A 22987-nucleotide genomic window follows, 5' to 3' on the forward strand; every position below is an offset into this window, starting at 1 on the left:
ACATACATTAATACATATTTTCACTTTGATAAAACTCTTGATTAGGAACCAGCTCAGCAAAATACTTAACAAGAGAATTACATTTGGTCTATCCATTTTATTATATGATATTTGCAACACCTTGTATTTTACACATCATTTTATTGAGGAAAAGGAACAGGTAGGGAAGAGAAATTATGGGTCACACTTTAAAAATATGAATTCAGTGCATTCTTATCTCTTAATACATATCTAATGAATAATAATCATTTTTAACTAACAATTAAGAAGAAAATGTTGGTTTTGTGGGTTTATTAGTATATATTTTTTAATAAAATGTTTTTACCATCAAAAAGTTAAATAATGTGGTTTTCTGTACATTATCATGTATCTGGCAACAGGCTCATGCTGAAAATTAGACACATTTCCTACTGGGAGTCTATTAGACTCTGTCCACGTTCACAGGGCTCAGCCTATTAATAACACTTGACTCACTGCCATAAGCCACCAAGAAAACATATTTTTTAAATTTTCAAGTTAGTGGAGCCTATCAAGTATTGAAAAATTATTGCAATTTGATCAAAATCATTCTTGGAAATTTTCACATTGGCTGCATGGAGGTGAAGAAAGCAGTAAAGCATGTGAGACTCCAATGTCAAGAAATGCTTTTCTAGTAGTTTTACATCACAATAATTTATTTTTTTTCACTTATGCTTTTAAGATAAATATATCTGTCATTTATGTGGCTTATTTTGTTTTAATAATAATCTACCCCAAAGTATTTTGTTGTACTTAAATGGATCTTTGGAATATTCATCATAGAAACCGGTAGGGCTGACATTGCTCAAAATTTACTTTCAAAGCATGTTATATTTGGGTATTATGTCAGGTGTGTAGGCATTTATTTATTTAGCAAACATTTAATGAACATCTGCTGTGCACCTGATTTTGTGACTCAACTCCTGTCTCAAAAATCTGGGGAGTGGGATGGGTGGTGAACCCACCTGAGTTAATACTCACAACCTAATGCAGTCAGTGGAGTGATGGAGATGCCCACCCCATCCAGGATCCCAGAGGAGAGACATGCAACTCAGCATGGAGATTTCCAGAAGGTTTCCAGGGGGCAATTATGTCAGAGCTGTGATCTCACAGGTACATGGACATTAGGAAGGAAAAAGAGAGGAGAACATGGTAAGCAAAAGTACGAGGGCAAGAAAGAACCTGATGTGCAGGGGGGAAAGCAGCAGAGTGGAGAGATGAAGGACAAGAAATGGTCCTGGAGGTCAGGCCGTGTCATCTGCCATGATGGAAAACAGCTGATGACCATTGAGAATGAGGATGGCATGACATCCTCATATTTGGAAAGAAGAAGTCTGAATCTAAGAAAGAGGAGACCAGAAAGAGTAAGGCCAATTACAAGGCAGCTAAAATAGCTTGAGTGAAAGTCATGAAGGCCTTAAATAGAACAATAATAGTAGGACTGGGAGAGGGGCCTGAGCTGAAGACTATTTCAAAGATCATCCTCTGCTATGAGGGAGGAAGGAGAATCCAGGATGACTTCTTAGACTCCAGCTTGGGTGATAAACCAGCTATGAGGATTTCTTCTACAAATGACAAAAGTCTCATTTCAAAGTGGCTTAAAAAGACATGAGACTAAATTAGGAGATTGGAATTGACATACACACACTATTATATATAGTATATATACTGTTGACATATACACATATTATATATTGTGCCATATATGCACACTTATACACAATATACATATATGCCGTTATGTATATTGATGTATACACACTACTAGTCTATAAAATAGATAACTAATAAGGACCTACTGTACAGCACAGGGAAATCTACTCGATACTCTGTAATGATGTATATGGTAAAATGATCTGAAAAAGAGTGGATATATGTATATGTGTGACTGATTCATTTTGCTGTATACCTGAAGCTAACACATCATTGTAAATCAATTATACTCCAGTAACAATTAATTTATAGAAAAAATGAGACTGAAACAGTCTTGCTTTAGGCATGAAGCTCATGTGGAACATGTGAAGCTTTGTCCCTCTGTTCCTCCCCTCCCCCCATTTGGAGCCCAAACCTCAAATGTCCTGGTTGACCCTCTGCTTCTCTGGGACCCCCGAGCCTATCCAAAATCCAACAAGAAGATTTACCCCTGGTTCAGCATGAAACTTCCACCAATCAGCTCCAGCATCATGGCCAATATCTAGGTGCTGTACAAATGGTTAAATCCTTTGAATAGCCACTTGATAGAGGACTCATGACACAGGTTCATTTGGTATTAGACACCGGTAATACAGAGTGCTTTGTTATATGAGGTCATGGCACTGATCTATCTGATTTGGTGAGCAGAAATTGGCAAGTTCTCTGGATGCCCCAATAAGACACTTATGTGCTATCATGTAAAGCTTAAAAAAAGATCTGGGGGCCTAGTGCACTGGTGAAGCTTTAGGAGTCCAGGGGTCTGAGTCAGGCTATGATGCTCTTTGTATAGCCATGAATTTATTCTCATAGTTTACCATTCCCTAGAAGCAAACCCTGAGACAAAGCATAGAGTGCAGTAAGCTTAACTAGTGATTCTAACCAACATCAATAGGGAAATAGGAAAGTCAAGCCAAATCAGAACATTTTACAAGCAGATTATATTGTGTAAGCAGAACTTAATCCTTTGGGAATTCTAGCAGCCAAGGAAGCCTGACCTCAGCATTGATCCACTTGAGGGGCCAAGAAGCTAGGATGTTTATCCAACAGCTTCCATAAGCAATTGGTCAAGGAACAACTGTGGAGATTGATTCCTCAGTACTTCTGGCCTTCATGCAGTACTGACCATCAGGAAAGCACTCAGTCAAAAGGTACAGGTGCTGGGAGTTAGAAGTCAGCCCTGAGAAGGCTGGACTGAGGATGGGGTAACATCTAGACCACTTATGGCATAGCATCCCATTGCCACTTCATGTTGATGCCTAATCACAACTTCTGATGGAAAGAATCTAGTAGAAAGGTTTGTGGAACCAAATATAGTCCCCAGATACAGTGAGCTTTTACTAGAAGAACTAGACAAAAAAATAAGCAAGAATATAGAGGGACTGATAACACTGTCAATCATTTTAATAACTGCAAAACATACATTCATCTCAAATGTAACCATTTAATGTAAACATTAATCCAGTTAAACCATTTTATGAGGTCAGTGTTACACTGAAACCAAATTCAGAACAATATATTCTGAATAAAGAAAACTGCAGACTATAGACACAAAAATCTTTTATAAACTCAGTCCCAGCAAACTGAATATGACTAAGTACAACTAAGTCACCTGAATTAAAAGAAGACTTTGTCAACCTGATAAAAACCCACAGCCAACATCAGACGTGGAGTGAAAATCTGGATGCATAGTTCTCTGGGATCGAGACGGAGCCGCGGGTGCTCGTGCGCCTCACCTCTAATCCGAGTCTTACTGAAAAGACTAGCTACTGCAATGCGGTAGCAAGAAGAAATAAATGACATAGAGGTTGGAAAGAAAGAAGGAAAGCCGTCTTTACTTTCAGCTTCTTAGGGCTGTCATAACAAAAACCACAAGGTAATTTCTGGGAGCTGAAGTCTAAAATCAACCTATTGGCCATGATCCTCCTGAGACTTCTAGAGGGAGGATCTTTGTCTGTCTCTTCCTGTCTTCTGGTGGAGTCTACCGATCTCCAGCATTCCTTGCCTTGCAGTTGTTTAACACCATAATCTGTCCTAATCTTCAGAGGATGTTCTTCTTGTGTGTCTATATCTGTGCATGGCCATCTTCCTATAAAGATATCAATCCTATTGAGTTAAGGTCCCTCCCAGTGACTTCGTCTTAAATTAATAAAATCTTCAAAGACCCTACTTTTAAACAAGGTCATATTCACAGGTGCTAGGCGTTAGAACTTCAACATATGATTCGAGGGGAGTCGTTCAACCCATAATAAGATGACGTGATTATGTACATAGAAAATTATAAGGAATCTGTGAAAGATCTATTAGAATTAGGAAGTCAATTTGGGTAAATCAACAAGATCAGTATACAAAAACTGATACTATTTCTACTTGCTAGGAACACAAAATTAGAAAAAGAAGTTAAAAAAAACCCCACAATCTCATTTATAGTATCATTTAAAAGCAAAAAAAAAAATTAGCTTATGAATTTCTCAAAATAGGTAAAAATCTATATCTTGAAAACTATCAACCATTGGTGAGAGTAACCAAATATCAAATAAATGGAGGGACATGGGACAGAATATGCTCACATATTGATACTGATAGAGACTTGATATTATTAGGAGGTCAGTTCAGTTCAGTTCAGTCGCTCAGTCATGTCCGACTCTTTGCAACCCCATGAATCACAGCACGCCAGGCCTCCCTGTCCATCACCAACTCTCGGAGTTCACTCAAACTCACATCCATCGAGTCGGTGATGCCATCCAGTCATCTCATCCTCTGTTGTCCCCTTCTCCTCCTACCCCCAATCCCTCCCAGCATCAGAGTCTTTTCCAATGAGTCAACTCTTTGAATGAGGTGGCCAAAGTATTGGAGTTTCAGCTTTAGCATCAATCCTTCCAAAAAATACCCAGGGCTGATCTCCTTTAGAATGGGCTGGTTGCATCTCCTTGCAGTCCAAGGGACTCTCAAGAGTCTTCTCCAATACCAGAGTTCAAAAGTATCAATTCTTTGGTGCTCAGCTTTCTTCACAGTCCAACTCTCACATCCATACATGACCACTGGAAAAACCATAGGAGGTCAGATCCTCCCAAATTTATCTGTAGATTTAAAGTAATCCGAATAAAAATTCCAGCATTCTTTTTGGGTAGAATTTGAATGGCTGATTGATTTATCTATAGTCAAAGCAATCTAAAAAAGAAAAAGAACAAACCTGGAGGATTTAGGTTTCTTGATTTCAAGGCTCACTATGAAGCTGCAATAGTTTGGAAGGCACTGTAGAGATAGAAAAATAGAAATACAGATCCAGGGACCTGAATGAAGAGTTCAGACGTGGACCAACACACACATGCTCAGTCAATTATCGATAAAGGTGCCAAGTGAATTCAATGGGGAAAGTAAAGTCTTTTCAACAGTTTTGGAACAATTAGGTATTCAAAGTGGGAGGAAAATGTAATATTTTTCCACTTTCCTCCAAACCCAAATGTTAAGTTGAAATGGATCCTAAACAAAAGCTTAAATGATAAAAATTCCAGAAGAAAACACAGAAGAAAGTTGTATAAATTTGAGTAGGCAAAGATTTCTTTGATAAGTTCTAAAAACTTCAAAGGGACTTCCCTGGTGACTCAGATGGTAAAGAATCTGCCTGCAGTGTGGGATGCCTGAGTTCTATCCCTGGGTTGGAAAGATCCTTGGAGGAGGGCATGGCAACCCACTCCAGTATTCTTCCCTGGAGAATCGCCATTGACAGAGGAATCTGGCGAACTACATTTCATGGGGTCGCAAAGAGTCGGACATGACTGAGTGACTAAGCACAAAACAAAAGCACAGAAACTTCAAAAACCCTGAAATAAACAAGCGATAACTCAGACTTCAAATGAAAACACTTTCTTTACTAAAAATACCATTAAGCAACCAAGAAGGTTAACCATGGAATGGTTAGCCTAATGTTCTCAAATAATACTTCTGACAAAAGTCATCTTTCTATAGAGAGAACTCTCACACACAGCCCAAGTTGGTGGGGGAACAGACTCTTGTATCAGTTTGCCAGGGCTGCCATAAGCCCAGTAAACAGCCAAAAATACCACAGCCAGGGTGGCTTAGACATCAAAGGTTTATTTTCTCCCAGTTTTGGAGATTAGAAGTCTGAGGTCAAAGCGTGGGTATTTTTGGCTTCTTTTGAGGACTCTCTTCTTGGCTTACATGTGGCAGCCTTGCCTCCTTGCTGTGTCTTCATGCCGTCTTTCCCATCACTTCCCTATTGGTGTCTACATGCGGCAAAACTAACCAAATCATAAGCTTAAAATAAACAAATTAACTGTGCATCGATGTAATACCATGAATTATTTAAATTAAAAACAATCTCCAATGAACTCTTCTGCTCATCCCATTCTAGTTACAGTTACTGCTTTGCTACTAGCATTGCTTTTATCAGGTTCAGCAATAACCTCCATGATCCCAAATCCAATGTGTTCTTTATCCAGTTCCTATAGATGCTACCTTACCTCCTTCCTTACCTCTGACAACTGATATCACGCACTTTCCCCAGCTCTCCTGACAACATCTGTATTTATTACACCTCACAAGTCGGGGTCTTCTTAGACCCCTTTTTTCAATTGCTCTTCTCAACCCAAAGTCTACATATTAGAAGTTCTTGAGGCTTCATCTTAGCTAGGTCTTCCAGAATCTAGCACAGTGTCTGATACACATAGTCAATGTATGTTGAAAGAAGGAGGAAATAAAATACTGAAAATACAAGCCCAGAACATCTCTGTATCAATACAGTGTTGTGATTCATGGCCTGGAAAAGGGTATCTTTCTAGGATGTTAAGCATGGCATGTGAAAGCGAATTTATTTCTCTGTCCACTCATCCTAAAAATGATTTTGGTCAGCATACTCAAATCAAATCTATCCACGATGTAGTCCAAATCCTCTTTATGATTTTTTATGTTATCAAGGGTAATAAACATCCAGTAAGTGACAAAGCTATGATTAGAGCCAGATCAGACTGTCTTTACAGCCTAATTATGTGTAAGCATTTTTAAAGGAAAAGAAAAGTTGTAGTTTATTCTTAAAAACTCAGCTATGTATATTGTTCCAACTAACTACATTTTCCTTGAGAAGAAAAATAGGAAGCATATGACTTTAAACAATATTTAAAATGTGATGTCTAAGTTTCTACAGTTTTTAAAAGTTGGGTAGTAATATTTAAATTTACGTATAACAATGGTTGCTTTTTCTTTCAAAATATGACCAACAGTCACCATAGTAACAGATACAGGGTCTCCTGTATGTGCCTCCTGGTGCCATCAATGTGAATAATCACACAATATTAGATTCAGAAAAAGCAAAGAACAAATCCATAGCAGAATGTCAGGAGATAAGTTTTAATAATTGCAGTACTTTTAATTTGCATTTAAATCTAGCAATATTAATATTCATTATTATGAAATAATGATAAAGGAAGTGTTCCCTTTTTAGTCTAGATAATATTAATACAAACATAATTTGCATATGTATAGAAGAACAGACTGAAGCATCAATCAATATCCTTTTATACTGCTCCATGGAGTTCAAACATCACAGACAGGCTTGTTACTGCAGAACCAGCACCAGAAGCCAAAACAGAAAGCGGCTCTATCACTTTGTAACTCATATGTGTATTAAAAGATAATGACCAAAGGCTGTGTAAAAGTCCTAAATTGTTCAACACTTGAAGAATAATTTGTATAATAGATTTTTTAAAAGACACTGAAATTCTGATTATAAGATCTTTATCTTTTCCTTTGGTAGCTTTTTTTCCTTCAGTCTCTTTTTAGATTCCATATTCTTTCCCCATGCCTCCCAATAAGTTTTTGTTGTAAACATCTGAAAATTTTAGAGTGATGTATACTCTGCCTCTGGTCAGAAAAGTCTTTAAGGCCCAGGGCAGCAAGTCTCTAACAAATCAACACTACTCTGATGTAATGTTCAGCTAAGTAGAATCTTTCTGGACACAGGTTGTTTCCTTTTAAAGAAAAAAAAAAAAGATTTTTGAAGATGCTATTGTCTCCCCAAAAGAAAGACTATGAGAATAGATATTTTTTTCCCTAGTAAAAAAGAGGCAAATTGGACATTGGGAATCAGCAAATGTTGGAAAAAGAATCTTGAAATCAACCAGGTAAACTTTCAGCTTTGCAGCTATAAAACTCAGGAAGTTAACTTCTATCAATTGTGGGTACTTACCATAGTAACGTGATGCTCTGTAATAAATTAGTATCCTACCCCAGTGTTTGATACACTGTAAAACCTTTTAAAATCTTTCAAAATTACATTACCAATGAAAGCTTCCCCCCAGTTTCAGAAATATAAGATACCTTTCATTTGTGAAGTTTTGTGTCTGATCAGCTTCACGAGGTACATTTACATGGAGCAGTGGTTGGAAGCGCCATACCACATCAGTTGCAAACACATCATTTCAGCATCTGTGCAGTGAAAGGAATAAAGAAAATACCATAAACAGAAGTTTTATTTATTTTTATTCAAGTATAGTTGATTTACAATGTTACATTAGTTTCAGGTGTACAACAGAGTGATTCAGCTTTTTTATAGATTATGTGTTAATCACCCAGTCGTGCCCCCATGACTCTTTGTGACCCCATGGACTGTAGCCACCAGCCTCCTCTGTCCATGGAATTCTCCAGGCAAATGTTGGAAAAAGAATCTTGAAATCAACCAGGTAAACTTTCAGCTTTGCAGCTACAGAAACTGAGGAAGTTAACTTCTATCAATTGTGGGTACTTACCATAGTAACGTGATGCTCTGTAATAAATTAGTATCTGGTCCCAGCATTTGGTACACTGTAAAACATTTTAAAATCTTTCAAAATTACATTACTAATGAAAGCTCCCTCCCAGTTTCAGAAATATAAGACATCATGCGCTGCCATTCTCCAGTGATAAACAAGATTTTTAGGTCATAACAAACAGAATTCATTTTTATGAACTTAGAGTAATTATATTTTATCTAACCTCAAGGAAGTTTTTTCATTACAGTGTTATGAATTAATTTATTATAAGAATAGAATCTCAGCCTGTATGCTTAAATTTTTTTTTAGTTAAGTATAATTGATTTACAATGTTGTGTTAATTTCAGGTGTATAATGAAGTTATTCAGTTATACATTCATAAATATCTATATTTATATCTATATATATTCTTTTTCACATTCTTCCCCCTTATAGATTATTAAAAATATTGATTATAGTTCCCTACTTGCTGGTTTTAAAGTAACGAATTGGTGTTAGATAAGACAAAAAATCATGAAGTGGTATGTCTGGTTCATTCCATGGCCGTTTATTTTTTAAGATATTAACTCAGAGTCAAAGTCTAAGTTTTCACATTAAAATTAATTTTCCAAAGCACAGGAAATGCAAAGGGAACTGTCATTTGGTAAAATTACTTTACATATGAATCTTCATAAAACAGAGATCCTTCATATCCCATTTTATTTAGATCACTAACTCTTAAAAGTTCTTTCACACAGGCAGCAACAGTCAGCAATTAAAACCACATCCTTTCACACACATACACATTTTAAATTGTAACACACAAACTTTAAAATCTAAAAATAAAAAAAGCAAAGAATTTCATTTGACATCATACTTTGATGTCATGAAGAAGATACTCTCATAAAAGTTATTTTCCAAAATGATGACATCTTGGATATAACAGATTGGCTATTAAATAGAGTCTTGGGAACCAACTGTTACATAAGATTTTTCGATCATAAGGAGTTAACTCTGTGTAAACCAGTCAAGCAATGAATATGGGCTGTTTGCCAGGCTTTAGAAATAACCTTGTAATATTGGCATGAGTATCACCATAGGATTTATTAAAAGGCAGATTCTGCATTGATTCCAGTTTGGAAAGTGTTTCCTTGTTTGTTTTTTTTTTTTTTTAGCTCATCAAATACATAAAATTATATGAATAATTTCACATAGGTGTGAACTTAGACATTAGTACAGCTTGACTCCTGTTTTCCATAATTTAGCTCTTTCATTTATAAGCTCCCAACTCTGACTGACAGCCAAGCCAGAAAATGAACTCCACATGGTTCTAGTCTCTCATTGTATCAAGAGCTGAGCTTCATTCATTTTTTCCTTCCACGAAGATTTATCATGGGTGTAACTGCATTTGGCTTCTTCATACTTTTGTTAATTTCACTTACCAGCTATTACAAGATGTGTTAAACATGGAACTGCACCCACTCAGTGTTAAGTGCTGCCATGGTGAGATGGGAAAGGGGTGGAAAACACAATTTCTTCCATTGAAGAGTTTATATGGAGGGTACATCAACAAAATTAGAGGACGTAATCATTAATTTGGGCGCAGTGAGGTTAAGGATTTGTCCTGGAAAGTTTTGGGGAAGATGAGACTTCCCCTGGTGATGTAACCTGTGGTGGCAAGCAAAGCAGAGGACAGGGAAAGACTTCTTTATTTAGCCAAAAAAATTACTTAGTATTATCTTCATTTTAACACACCATTAATGATAAAACTCTCTATTGAATTAATAACAGCTTTTTGGAGAGAAAAAAATGATGTCAGCTTGTACTTCTGACTTCAGTGTTTGGATTGTGACTGGGCATATTCATGGCCTTCGGTACTGGTTGAACACTTTCTGTTAGAGACAGCGTGATGGCTGAATGCAGGGATTTGAGATAGACGTGCCAAGTTCAAGACCCAGCTCTGCTAACGACCACGTGAGTAGTCTTAGGCCAATAGCCTCTCTGTTTTTACTGTTTCCCTATGAAAGTGCTAGTCACTCAGTCGTGTCCGTCTCTTTGCACCCCCACGTAGCCTGCCAGGTTCCTCTGTCCATGGAATTCTCTAGGCAAGAATGCTGCAGTCGGTAGTCATTTCTTTCTCCAGGAGCTCTTCCAGATCCAGGGATCAAACCCAGGTCTCCCACACTGCAGGCAGATGCTTTACTGTCTGAGCCAGCAGGGAAGCCCAGCAAATACTGGTTAATACACCCATCTCAGACAGCGAAAGACAAATGCCACAGGATATCACTTATACGTGGAATCCAAAATATGACGCAAATGGACATACCTATGAAACAGAAACAGACTCATGGTCACAGAGAACAGGCTTGTGGTTGCCAAGGGGGATGGGAGGTGGGGGAGGGATGGACTGGAAGTTTGAGCTTAGCAGATGCAAACTATTCTGTCTATATAAGGTGGATAAACAACAATGTCCTACTGTATTCAACTTCCTGCAATAAACCATAATGTAAAAGAATATGAAAATGAATATATATATACATATATATGAATCACTTTGCTGTATAACAGAAATTAACACATTGTAAATCAACTATAGCTCAATAAAATAAATTTAAAAATTACAGCAATCTCATATGTTTTTGGTGAGAATTAAGAAGTGAATAAACATGAAGTTGTTTTTAAAATAGTGTCTGGTACATAGGAGAGTTTACTATCATTATTTGATAAGCGCAGTATGTTAAATGCTGGGGAAAAAGAAGCTAAGAAAAAAATGAAACAGAAGAAGTTCTAGGTTGAGTTATCTGTAACTATGGAATGAGCATGAGAATAGAAGCAAAGACCAGCAAGTACTGTGTGAGACTGTGCCTCAGGAGTGCGAGACCTGGAGTGGAAAGAAAAGCAGATGATGCCCATGGAGAACACTTTTTCTCCCGCAGGCAAAGGGGAGGCTCAGATTTTTAGAGTAGGGATCAGGCTGCGATCAGCTTCGTGTTTAAACAGATCAAGCTCGTCTGACGACAGTTTGCAGGAACATGAGTGGCCCAGGCAGAGGGCAGTCTTTAGGCACAGATAATGCTGGAAGACAGATTGCATCAGAGGTGGACATAAACACACGTGAGGATGACTGGAGGCACCAAATCAGGGTGAACTCCCTGAGGGTAGTGATCCTGCCTTTTACCCACCTTGTGATTTCTTGGGACCAGAAACATCATCAATGGTCTTGACAGATTGCTGTCTTGGTCAAGTCCGTGATGATCTTGAGGTCACTGCTAACCGAAACTGTCTTCCACGCAGAACGTTCACCTTACCCGAGAGACTAGTAAGTCGTCTCACTACCTTTGCTTTTCCTCCTTTTGTCCTTCAGAAACTTATATGAATGCATGTTATAGGTTTCCTTCATCACAAGTTGTCAGAACCAGCGACAGTGTAATGGCGATTTTATGGCAGGGTTTTATCACTAAGAATCAGGGCAACAGACCTTTTTTTCCTTCAGATGATTTCAAAAGGTTCATTTCTCATATCTATTGCCACTAAAGAAGGCATTCCATCTAAGACACTGTGATGCTTTCCTTGACTAAGTGCCTCATTCCTGTAGCCCTGGGGCACAGTCCTTTTGATGTGAGACCAAAATCAGAATGATGTCCTGTTTGTTGTCGGCAGTAGAATTTTAAGTTCCATATTTCTGATTAGAATGGTGTGGAGTTATAAAATAAACCCCCAATGCTCAACAGAAATGGATATTTCGTAAGTTTGAAATGTCTGTTTGAAGTCACTCCACACCTAGCACTGTGCTCGGTGGTGTGGAGGAATGGGAAGGAGAGGTTTAAAGTGCCAGCTCTGGAAGCAGGTACCCGCCTCCCAATTCTGACTTCAATACTCATGCAGGAAACTGGCCTCTGTGCACCAGTGCCCAAGGGAATCTCAGAGACAGAGTTTGGGTGAACTAGAAAAGAATTAGCTTTATTACTTTTCCAGGCAAAGGGAAACACAGCAGGCTCCTGCCTTTGAAAACTGTCTCAACCCTGGAGGATTTGGTAAGGAATTTTATAGCAATGGTTTAAGGATGGAGCTGCTGCTAAGATGATAAGATCAGGGTGTGTGCAGGGCCTACACTCCTTTCATCTGGTCTCAGGAGGGTTCTTGATGAGGTTCAAGGTTATCAAATTGTGACTTTCACTTTCTCTCTGGAACATCCTCCAGTTTGTGAGGGTTATAGCTCCACACAAGAACTCAAAGATATTGTTATGTATATCCTTGAGGAGGAACCAGGACCCTGACCCAAGTCTGCACTATTGATTCTTGGCTGCTCTTCCCACACCTGTGCATCTTCTCAGTTATCTGATTAGCAACTATGAGAATGTGCCTTTTGGGACTCAGGTCATGGGTCATGGAGTCTGTTCCTTACAAACACGAAACAGGGGACAGAAAGGCTTCTTTGCCCAGGGACCCCACAGGGTTCTGCTCGGTTTCACTTCTTATAAATATGTGTCTCTGCTCAAGTTACAGAACCTTCCTGGGCCTCAGTTTCTTATCTTTATTTTTTTTTTTTTGAGGTTCTTATAATTGGGTTTGATTTTATTATTTTTTTAAATTTATTTATTTTTTTAATTTTAAAATCTTTAATTCTTACATGCATTCCCAAACATGACCCCCCCTCCCACCTCCCTCCCCACAACATCTCTCTGGGTCATCCCCATGCACCAGCCCCAAGCATGCTGCATCCTGCGTCAGACATGGACTGGCGATTCAATTCTTACATGATAGAATACATGTTAGAATTCCCATTCTCCCAAATCATCCCACCCTCTCCCTCTCCCTCTGAGTCCAAAAGTCCGTTATACACATCTGTGTCTTTTTTCCTGTCTTGCATACAGGGTCGTCATTGCCATCTTCCTAAATTCCATATATATGTGTTAGTATACTGTATTGGTGTTTTTCTTTCTGGCTTACTTCACTCTGTATAATTGGCTCCAGTTTCATCCATCTCATCAGAACTGATTCAAATGAATTCTTTTTAACGGCTGAGTAATACTCCATTGTGTATATGTACCACAGCTTGCTTATCCATTCATCTGCTGATGGACATCTAGGTTGCTTCTGCACAACAAAGGAAACTATAAGCAAGGTGAAAAGACAGCCTTCTGAATGGGAGAAAATAATAGCAAATGAAGCAACTGACAAACAACTAATCTCAAAAATATACAAGCAACTTATGCAGCTCAACTCCAGAAAAATAAACGACCCAATCAAAAAGTGGGCCAAAGAACTAAATAGACATTTCTCCAAAGAAGACATACGGATGGCTAACAAACACATGAAAAGATGCTCAACATCACTCATTATTAGAGAAATGCAAATCAAAACCACAATGAGGTACCACTTCACACCAGTCAGAATGGCTGCGATCCAAAAATCTGCAAGCAATAAATGCTGGAGAGGGTGTGGAGAAAAGGGAACCCCCCTACACTGTTGGTGGGAATGCAAACTAGTACAGCCACTATGGAGAACGGTGTGGAGATTCCTTAAAAAATTGCAAATAGAACTACCTTATGACCCAGCAATCCCACTGCTGGGCATACACACCGAGGAAACCAGAATTGAAAGAGACACATGTACCCCAATGTTCATCGCAGCACTGTTTATAATAGCCAGGACATGGAAACAACCTAGTTTCTCATCTTTAAAAGGAGGATTCTATGAATATTTATGCATGGAGTTGCATTTAATAATCAGTAGAAGACTCCAATGTAGAGTTCATCATCGTGGACATTTCAATTAAAAAAAAAAAAGTAGTGATGTAACAACCATTCCCCAAGATGTAAATGAAAGTGTGCAGGTTACTCTGCTTCACTGGCTAGGTGACAGTCGGTTCATACACCAGACCACACAGAGTCTGAAGGATGAGACATTTCTTTCCCCTTAGCAGAGCTGAGAACACTGAACGTGGGTTTACACAGAGATGATCATCTTGAAACAGAAATCTCAGTAGGCAGAAAGATAGTGATATTAGGACACGTTTTGAATTCTTAAAAGAATGTTTTTAACAGATGCATAGTTTAATCATTTGCTTCAATTAGAATGAATATTAGTGGCTAGAATAATTGGCTGATTCTCACATTTTTCTGTTCAGTTTTATGTGTGTCTAAAATGTTGTTCAAGAAAGAAAAGAATGTAAAGAATTTTTTCTCTTACTGTCCATTGGAACAAAAATGGGTACTCTGAGTATCTTTTCGTATGGTATATCCCTTCCGATATGGATCTCGGGAATTAGAATTTCAATTGAAGACATTTTCCTGTCTGAGGGCTTAACAGGTCACTGGTTCCTTCTTGCCTTTGGGCTTCGAATAACTTCAGCCAATCTAAAAACACCTTCATAAAAGTATCAATGAAAATGCAAATCTGCCTTGTCATAGGACTTAACAAAAACCCTCGGCCAGAAACTTTGAATTAGAAACACATGAAGGGATACACACAGGAACAGTGTGCATGAGCGAAGGCTAGGCTCTGACACCTAGAGTTCATCATGAATTGATTCTTCAAAGGGAACAACTGGGAAAACACTGTATTTCTTCCAAGCCCTGACGCTTTCGTTCAGTAGCAATCGTGAGCAGGAGGAGAGGAATAATTCATTCCCTTTGTCTTCAAAGACGAAGAGATAGATTCTCTGACATAACTGCCCACAGATGGTGGAGGCTGAGGCATTAGCTGGATGACTAACTTGGCCAGGGTAAACAGGATACTTGGGCTAGCCCACACTTTGGGTGGGCTTCCACCCAAGGCCAGCTTTCTGATGCCTTAGTCATCATCTCTGCCTCCAGTAACCCAGATTCAGTGTGGCTCAAACCTTTTATGTAGGCTGTTCCAGAAGGATAGCTGTCTTAGTGCTGTGCTCTTAAACATGTGGGAAAGTCTAAGTACCCCAGGGTCTCCCCCAGGGCAAACATGGGGAGGGAAGTCATTGTGGAAAACTTAGGGAAACATACAAAAGCTTCCCATAGGAATGCTCTTGTCCAAAACCCAGGGACTCTAGCGTCACATGAAAAGCACAGGAGTCTAAGGGGAGCCCTGGGGACAAAGGTGATCTGTACCGGTCACCCATAGCGTCACCCTGGGCAAATTCTCCATTAATTCTCCATTCCTCTGCAGCAACATGGGGACGTTCTGGCTTTCCTTGAAGGACTGGTGGGAAGATGAAATGAGAAAATATATTTTAAGGTATCTAATAATTCCTGGAACATGATCAATGCTTCACAGGGTAAATTTGAACCTGAATGATTCTCCTCTTGTGTTTATTTACCCTGGGTTGACTTTTATTTAACTATCAGTCCTTTTGAGTTGTCTGTAGGAGGAAAACACGCGTTATACCCTCCTAATTTTATGGAAGACCAGTAAAAGAGCATCCGGACAATGAACAAGCAGTGAAGTGGTCCAGGGAGATGCGAAAAGCATCAAAGCCAACTGGACTGATAAAAACAAAATTAGGAAAATAAAGCAATGCCTTAAAATGTCACACACTGCTTTAGAACAGAAGGGAGCAGGCACTTTTCAGACTACGACTATAAAGACGACAGACGGCTGACAGTCATAATCATCATAGAAAAAGGTTATGGAAAGTCCTTGAACTATCTTGAACTTCAAAAACAATTGAGGTTACTTTAATGTTAGATGAGTTAAGCTCTATTTTCCTTCCTTCTAATCAACAATACTTTTTTAAACGTTCATGAAGTTGGGTACTGATGCTCTGGGCCTCTTTTACAAAGGCTGGCAGCCAAGGAAAGACTGCATTTGAAACAATGATCGCAAAGTGAGAGGGTCCTTCTCTCATGACCTTGGAAAGAAGAGGGTCACTGTCTGAGGAAGGAAGATCTGTAGCCATATCTTGACCCCTTTACTATGATTTGTCACCATGTGGACAGAAGCCTTCCTATCCTACACATGACTTCAGGCAAGAGAAAAGTGACATTTATTGACTCGGGGATATGACCAAGCACAGTGTTTGATTCCTGGTCTCATTTTTAGGGGATTTCCCCCCGCTTTAAGGATTTGTTAGAGATGCCACCAATGGAGCTCTAAGGATAGTAGGAGGTTGGACATTCATTTTTGGCTAATGGCAATAGAATTTCCTTATCATTTACAACTTGTTTGTGTACTATAGTTAAATTTCTTTACCTTCAGACCAATCCTTGGCCTCTTTTGATGTTGTTCCCATGATATCAAACAAATATGAAATATTAAAATATGACTCCCACACATATTTTATTGTTTCCCTGAATGCAATACAATTCCTGATACTTGCATTAGTCAGTGATTTCCAGACTCCTTTTTTCTTCTCTCATTTTGGTTATCAGTACATTTTTTCTTTCCCAACCAAGATCACAACAGATAAAACAGAACTTTTGTGCTTGACTGCACAAATTCAGGGAGAAGCCTCTGCTCATCATCTCTTGCCAGCCTCCAAGGCACCTCTGAGTTGAGGCCAGGAAACTTGTCCTAATTCCATATCATCACAGAAGCACTGTTAAGTTTGAAAAGAACTGCCATCATTATCTGCTGCATTCTAAAGAATTCTGAAGCAATTAGAGGATGGAGTTAAGAATCCAATGTGCCTCTCTGTCTCCGAGGGGGAGGCGAGGAGGGGATGAATTGAGAGAGCAGCACCGACGTATATATGCACTACCATGTGTAAGACAGACAGCAGGTGGGAGCTCACCGTATAGCTCGGGGAGCTCAGCTCGGTGCTCTGTGATAGCCTAGGGAGTGGGATCAGGGGGCTGGGAAGGGGACCTTAGAAGGAGGGGTTGTGCATGTACATATGGCGTACACACTTTGCTGTACAGCAGAAACTAACACAACACTGTAAAGCAATTATACTATAATACAAAAAAAGAGTTCAGTGCAATTTTCTCCCGTAAAGAAAGGGGGCAGGAAGAAGTCTAGATTAAGGTTGTGCTATTGCTAGCAGTAAGGCCAGGCTAGGTCCCTGGTCTCTCATCTCCCAGGGAAATGACCTCTGGCTGTGGTGGTCCTAAGGTGATCAGGGCTCCTGTCTCTTTGGGGCTGTGTCTGGCTTCATTCTCCCTTGAGTTCTAAGTAGACCAGCACTTCTGAGATCTTGTAGTCTTTGCATGCTTCACCATGACTGCCTAAAGGAAAGAACAGCTTCACTTCAGTGGGAGAGGCCACAGAGCGCCACCCCCAAGGCCTGTCCTTGTCACCGGTTTCTCTAGATCACACACCTCCAACTTCCCAACCCCGGACTCTTCACCCTCAAAAAGCTGGATTTAGGATCCTTAGGAGCAGGATCCTAACACAACCCCCTGCCATCTGCTTCAGCAAGCCAACCTTTCTGATAGCATTACCACACTGGTAAAGGGTGACTGATCTGGACCAACAAAATATAAGGAAAAGAGTGTTTTTATTTTTCCAGGTTGGAAAAGTAGAGTCTAAATATATCCTGAAATAGCCAGAGAAAGCACGGTCACATGTTTCTCCGGGTGGGGTAGTTGGAGAAACTGGAGAGAGGAAAGGATGATTCTAAGATTACTTCATTTCTTTTGTTTCCCTGCTAGAACAGTCTTTATCCCTGCTGTGATCTGTGGGCATTTACTTTGCTTACTAATGATACCCTCAGCTCCCAGCCTCATTTAAATCTATATAGAAGTGTTGCCAGTTAGTCATTTTGGAAAGTAGTGGATACTTAGGTAGATCATAGGGTTCTGAACTTCAGAAACTCATGTTCAAATCACCTGCCACTAAAATACTGAAAAGTTCTAGGAAAAGTCTTAATATCGTTTTGCACCTGTGTGTGTTACGATTAATTCTGAAGGAGAGAGAGGAAGAAAATTTCCAGTATTTTATTTTCTGAGCAAAAACTCGTCCCCGTAGTTTCTGCTCTCCTGAATGTTAAATGCATAGTTGAATGGATAGTTGACTTTAAATGTTATTTCACTTCAAAAAGAATTGAGTAGTGACATCCACCCTCCCTCCTCAAATTATCACTGCTCATAACCCAGTACCTTCTGGCATGTTCCTCACCAGGAATTTGTAGGTAGCACTCTCTGCATTCAGCTGGAGTGGGCACGCCTGCTGAATATTTAAGAAAACATGAAAACCGCAAAGAATGTTCCCAATTATTTTCTCCTGGTTGGTGGAACAGATGCCTTTCCTCAAGGAAAATGCTTTAGGCCCAAACAAAGCCACATTCATTCAGAATCTATTGTTTAGTAATTGTGCAGACTTTGGATTATATAAAATCTTTCAATGCAAAGATCCCACTTTCCTAGGAAGGGTTTGTAAGCAGAATAGAGTAGGAAGATAGGCGGAGGATACAGTGTTAAAATAAACTTGCCAAGGGCAAGAGCAGTTCAGAAGATAGCAATTTAAGGACACTGGAGGGAACCCAGGCAATGCAGATGTGGACATGGTCAGGTTTGGGGTCCTGTAGGAGCACCTGGCTGGCTTTACTTATAAGGCCAGTCTTAAAGCAATCTATAGAATATGGATGAGGTGAAACCCAGAGCTGGAGTATTATTCCTGATCACCTGTAACTTTTCAAATGCATCCTCCATACTGAAATTCTAGGGCAAATTTAAGTGACTCCAATAAAGAAACCTGCCAGTCAGGCGAGAGTATTTATTTATGACCCCCTTGGGCCAGGCACTCTTCTGGCGGAGAGGAAATGATACAAAATAAAGGGCATCCTCACCCTTATGATCTCATGAAAGCAAATGGATTGAATTCGCGCGCGCACACACACACACATACACTCTATGTGGGTGGTCATCAAACTCAACTATATAGACATAACAGCCTCATTTATTAATAGAAAAATCCTGATTAGAAAATTAAATGTACCAAATTAGAAAAATTGGGGAGTAATTAATTTTATTACAAATAGATTAAAGTGTGTTCATAAAACATGTCTTTTATATAACGAGTCTCATTAAGCCTTTAAAACTGAGAACACTCCCTCACCCTCCCACAGATCTACAGAAAACTCTTGGAACCTATTATTTATTGTGCAAATATGGATACACACTGGCCTTGAGGAGCTGCTGGAGTGAATACAATGACAAGGCCTGTGTCCTGCTAAACTGTAACTTCTTCAAAGACTGGGCTTTCCTTACTGGCCTTGACATCCTGCACTCTGGATACAGAGGTGGTAAAGGAGTAAGAATGAAAGGATGGTCTAGGTGAGTAAAGGTTCAAAGAGGAGATGAACTTAGGAGAATTTTAAGAAGGAAAGAAAGAAGAGGACTAGGATGTTAAGTGGGTCGAGTGGGTTGGTCTCAGTGGGCTTCCAAGCTTAGGAAGAGGACCTGATATTTTCAGCCTGACTGAGGAAGGGTCTGCCCCGTTTGGTCCAGGGGATGTCTGAGCATCCCTGGATCTTTGTCAGGGCAGCTCTCCCCAGTCCTCATGGAGGGCCTAACAGGGCGAGAAAGCAAAGCTGCTTAAAAAAGAAACATTGAAACTCCAGGAATTTCGGCTTATGGCTTCCTTGGTGGCTCAGCGGTAAATGCAGGAGACACAGCTTCAATCCCTGATTTGGGAAGATCCCTGGAGAAGGAAATGGTAACCCACTCCAGTATTCTTGACCGGGAAATTCCATGGACAGATGAACTTGGTGGGCGCAATTCATGGGGTCACACGAGTCAAACATGACTTAACGACTAAACCATCACCACCAACTCTGCTCACATCTTAAGGATCCATCCTTCAGTCTGACTCCAGGTGGGGTATATACCCCAGTACAACCTGTCAGTTTGCATCCGCTTGACGACAAGTGGTTGGAGGGTATTTCTTCTTTGCCTGCCCTGGCCCTTGCCTGATCCTGATTTAAGGCAAGTTTCAGGAGGCCGGAGACTTAACGTCTGTTTTCATTTCTGCAGGCTTAGAAGAGTGCCTGCCTTCGTAGGCATTCAGTCAACAGAGCGTTCGTTAAATGACTAAATGTGATTATTCTGGCCATTTGTCTTCGTTTGTCTTTACTTTTGCTTTTTCCACCCCCTGCTTCAGAGTTGTGAACAGGAAGGAAAGAAGTCCCTTCGTACCTTCAGCCCACAGTCCCTGGCCAAGGGTCCCGGCCCAGCCCTTTGGGAATGGGGATCCCTCGGGAAGGAACAAGGAGTCCTGGCTCAGGGGCGGGGAAGAGGGAAGAGGCAGGAAGTTCTTCCCACTTCTTCTGGCTCCCGCGGAATCCGCAGCGCCCGGCCCGCCCGTTATTTGGGGCTCGGGGCGTCCGGGAAGGGGAGCTCGGGCCGCTCGGGCGCATCCCCGTCCGGGGCCCTGGGCACCCAGCCCTCCCGCAGCACCCCGTCAGCGCTGGCACCTGCCGGACCGCCCGGCGGCGGCCCCGGCGAGCGGGACCGGGGGCCCCCCCGCCGCCGCGAAGGTGGGGAAGGGGAGGGGACAGGCGAGCTCGCGCCGGCCTGCTGCGCGCCCGGGGCCCACTCGCGGCGCCGCCGGAGCGCGGGGGAGGGGACGGCGAGCGCCCCCGGCGCGACCCCAGTCCGACCTCCAGAGCTGCGCCGGGCGAGGGCGCCCGGGCCCGAGAACGCTGCTCGCGGGACCCGCATCCAGGTGCCGGATCCGCGCTGCGCGCCGGGCGAGGAGCGCGTCCCTCGGCCTCCCTGCGCCCGGCCCCGGGCGGCCTCGGCCTGGACCCGGGCCGGCTCGGGACCCCCGGCCCCGGCGCCGCGCTCGCGCCTGGGTCTCCCCTCCCCCTCGGGGTGGGGGCGGGGCGGCTGCGGCGCTTGGAGAGCGCATCGATCGGCAGCTTTGTTATTGATCAGAAAGTGCCCGCCGCCGACCCGGCTGCCGGCCGGCCCCGCGCGACCCCCAATCCGTTGCCGGTGCCGTCCCCCGGCTGACAGGTGCTCCCAGCCCCTCGCCAGGGACTCCTCGGCGCGCCCGGCTCCCCGCGTCCCCACCCCCCTTTCCTCCCTCGCCTTCGCCCCCACCCCACCCCCACCGCCTCGGCACAGCGCAGGATTTGTTTAAACCTTGGGAAACTGGTTCAGGTCCAGGTTTTGCTTTGATCCTCGGCACAAGCTGGAGACGCAGAAGAGGGCCCTCGGAGAAAGTCTTGGATGGGAGTATGTGGAAAGTGCCCCGCGAGGCTCGGCGGCCAGAGCAGGCGCGGCGCGTCCCGCCCGGCGCGGCCCTCCCCCGGCGGCGCTGATCCCGGCCCGGAGCCCCGCTCCCCAAGTGCCCGCCGACCGCGCGCCCGCCCGCTCAGCCCAATGCTCCTCTTCGGGCTCCTCCTGCTGACATCCGCCCTAGCCGGCCAGAGACCCGGGACCCGGGCTGAGTCCAACCTGAGCAGCAAACTCCAGCTCGGCAGCAACAAGGAGCAGAACGGTGAGTCCCCCCCAGCTCCTTCTCCCGCTCGCTTCCCGCGCCGCATTGTGCACCCTGGCGGGATGCACCCGGCCCGCGCTGGGACAGACGCCTCCGCGCGTGTTCGCAGGCACCGGCTTTCGGAGGTTCAGCGGAGTTTGCAACTTCGAGAGCGGCCGCCGTGGCTCCAGCCCGGCGGCGTGAGTGTCTCTGCGGGCGCACCCGGAGAGGGGACATTCGGGGAGCCCTGGGGAACGTCGGTGCCAGCCTGCCTTGCAAGAACTCTTGTTGCCAGAGTTCTAAGTTCAAGAACTGCCTTTAAATCCGAAGCCAACACGAATGAGTCTTGGCGTGTTTGACTTTACTCAGAGTTTTTTGGATTGGGGAGGGGTTGTCCCAGGACGTGTATCAACCTCATTAATTGAAGCGCTCTAAGTGGAAAGACATCAATTAATCAATAAATAGATAGTAAAGCGGTCAAGAGGTCATGTGGATGTCTTTAGGAGGTATTTAAAAAATGAATTTCTCTTGCGCTTTTTTTTTTTTTTTTTAAGTATGCCTTTGTACTCTAGCCCTTACCTTTCTGGTAGTGTGTTTTTATATGCGATGGTGAGTGGCTGCTATTTTGTGTGTGCTGGAAACGACTTAATCCTGCATAGGAAATGAGAATTACTTTCAGCTTTCAAGTGTACCTGAAATGTTTAGAAAACTCTCAGATGCAAGTTCCCTTGGGCTGGGATTGCACAGAGCTGGAGAAAGGCTCCTTTCATGAAGCCAGGGCTGCTTCAGGGTGTGTAATTTGCTTAGCCTCTGAACTCCATATGATTTACATCATTCAGTTTCTAAACTCTTTTGCTCTTGATCTACCATTATGAAGTCATTTTTGAGACTACTTTGTAAATAGAAATTTTATACTGCACATGAAGCCACAATGTTAATGCAGGCTGTCTAAAATTAGAATATTAAACACCCTGTTTACAAGCAGTGGCTCTAAGTTTTACTTGAAAAGAAATGTACATATTTTTACTGCTTTGTGTGCCATCTATTTAGAATGCAAGAATGCTGTCTCTTCATTAACCAGGCGACATGAACATAAGCAGCATACTTAGGAGATTGGAATGGTGTACGCCGTGTTTTTAAGTCTGAGCACCATTTTTTTCTATGTTTTGGGGGCGTTTCCAAGCTTTAGTTTT

At 41.9% G+C, this 22987-nt stretch overlaps 1 protein-coding gene and 1 long non-coding RNA gene across 6 annotated transcripts in view; one reads left to right on the forward strand and one right to left on the reverse strand.

Moving 5' to 3' along the window:
- Positions 1-3093: 3093 nt before the first annotated feature.
- Positions 3094-21692, reverse strand: LOC138422550 (uncharacterized). 2 transcript variants are annotated; one of them, XR_011249920.1, is made up of 6 exons: positions 21458-21692; positions 9896-10121; positions 8472-8526; positions 8044-8151; positions 4901-4962; positions 3094-4787 (listed from the first exon to the last, which is right to left on the reverse strand). It is a non-coding gene; the product is annotated as an uncharacterized lncRNA (long non-coding RNA). The 2 variants fall into 2 exon arrangements; XR_011249921.1 differs by lacking the exons at positions 9896-10121; positions 21458-21692 and adding an exon at positions 11636-11948.
- PDGFC (platelet derived growth factor C) overlaps positions 20640-22987 on the forward strand; it is a 244389-nt gene continuing 242041 nt past the window's right edge. For 2 of the 4 annotated variants that reach the window (XM_069557602.1, XM_069557604.1), the window contains exons 1-2: positions 20640-20847; positions 21476-21815. In XM_069557602.1, coding sequence (XP_069413703.1) covers positions 21545-21815 — 271 coding nt within the window. In that variant the 5' untranslated portion in view covers positions 20640-20847; positions 21476-21544. The other 2 variants (XM_069557601.1, XM_069557603.1) reach the window with 2 other exon arrangements.

Source organism: Ovis canadensis, chromosome 17, assembly GCF_042477335.2.
Source record: "Ovis canadensis isolate MfBH-ARS-UI-01 breed Bighorn chromosome 17, ARS-UI_OviCan_v2, whole genome shotgun sequence".
NCBI classification, from domain to species: Eukaryota; Metazoa; Chordata; class Mammalia; order Artiodactyla; family Bovidae; genus Ovis; species Ovis canadensis.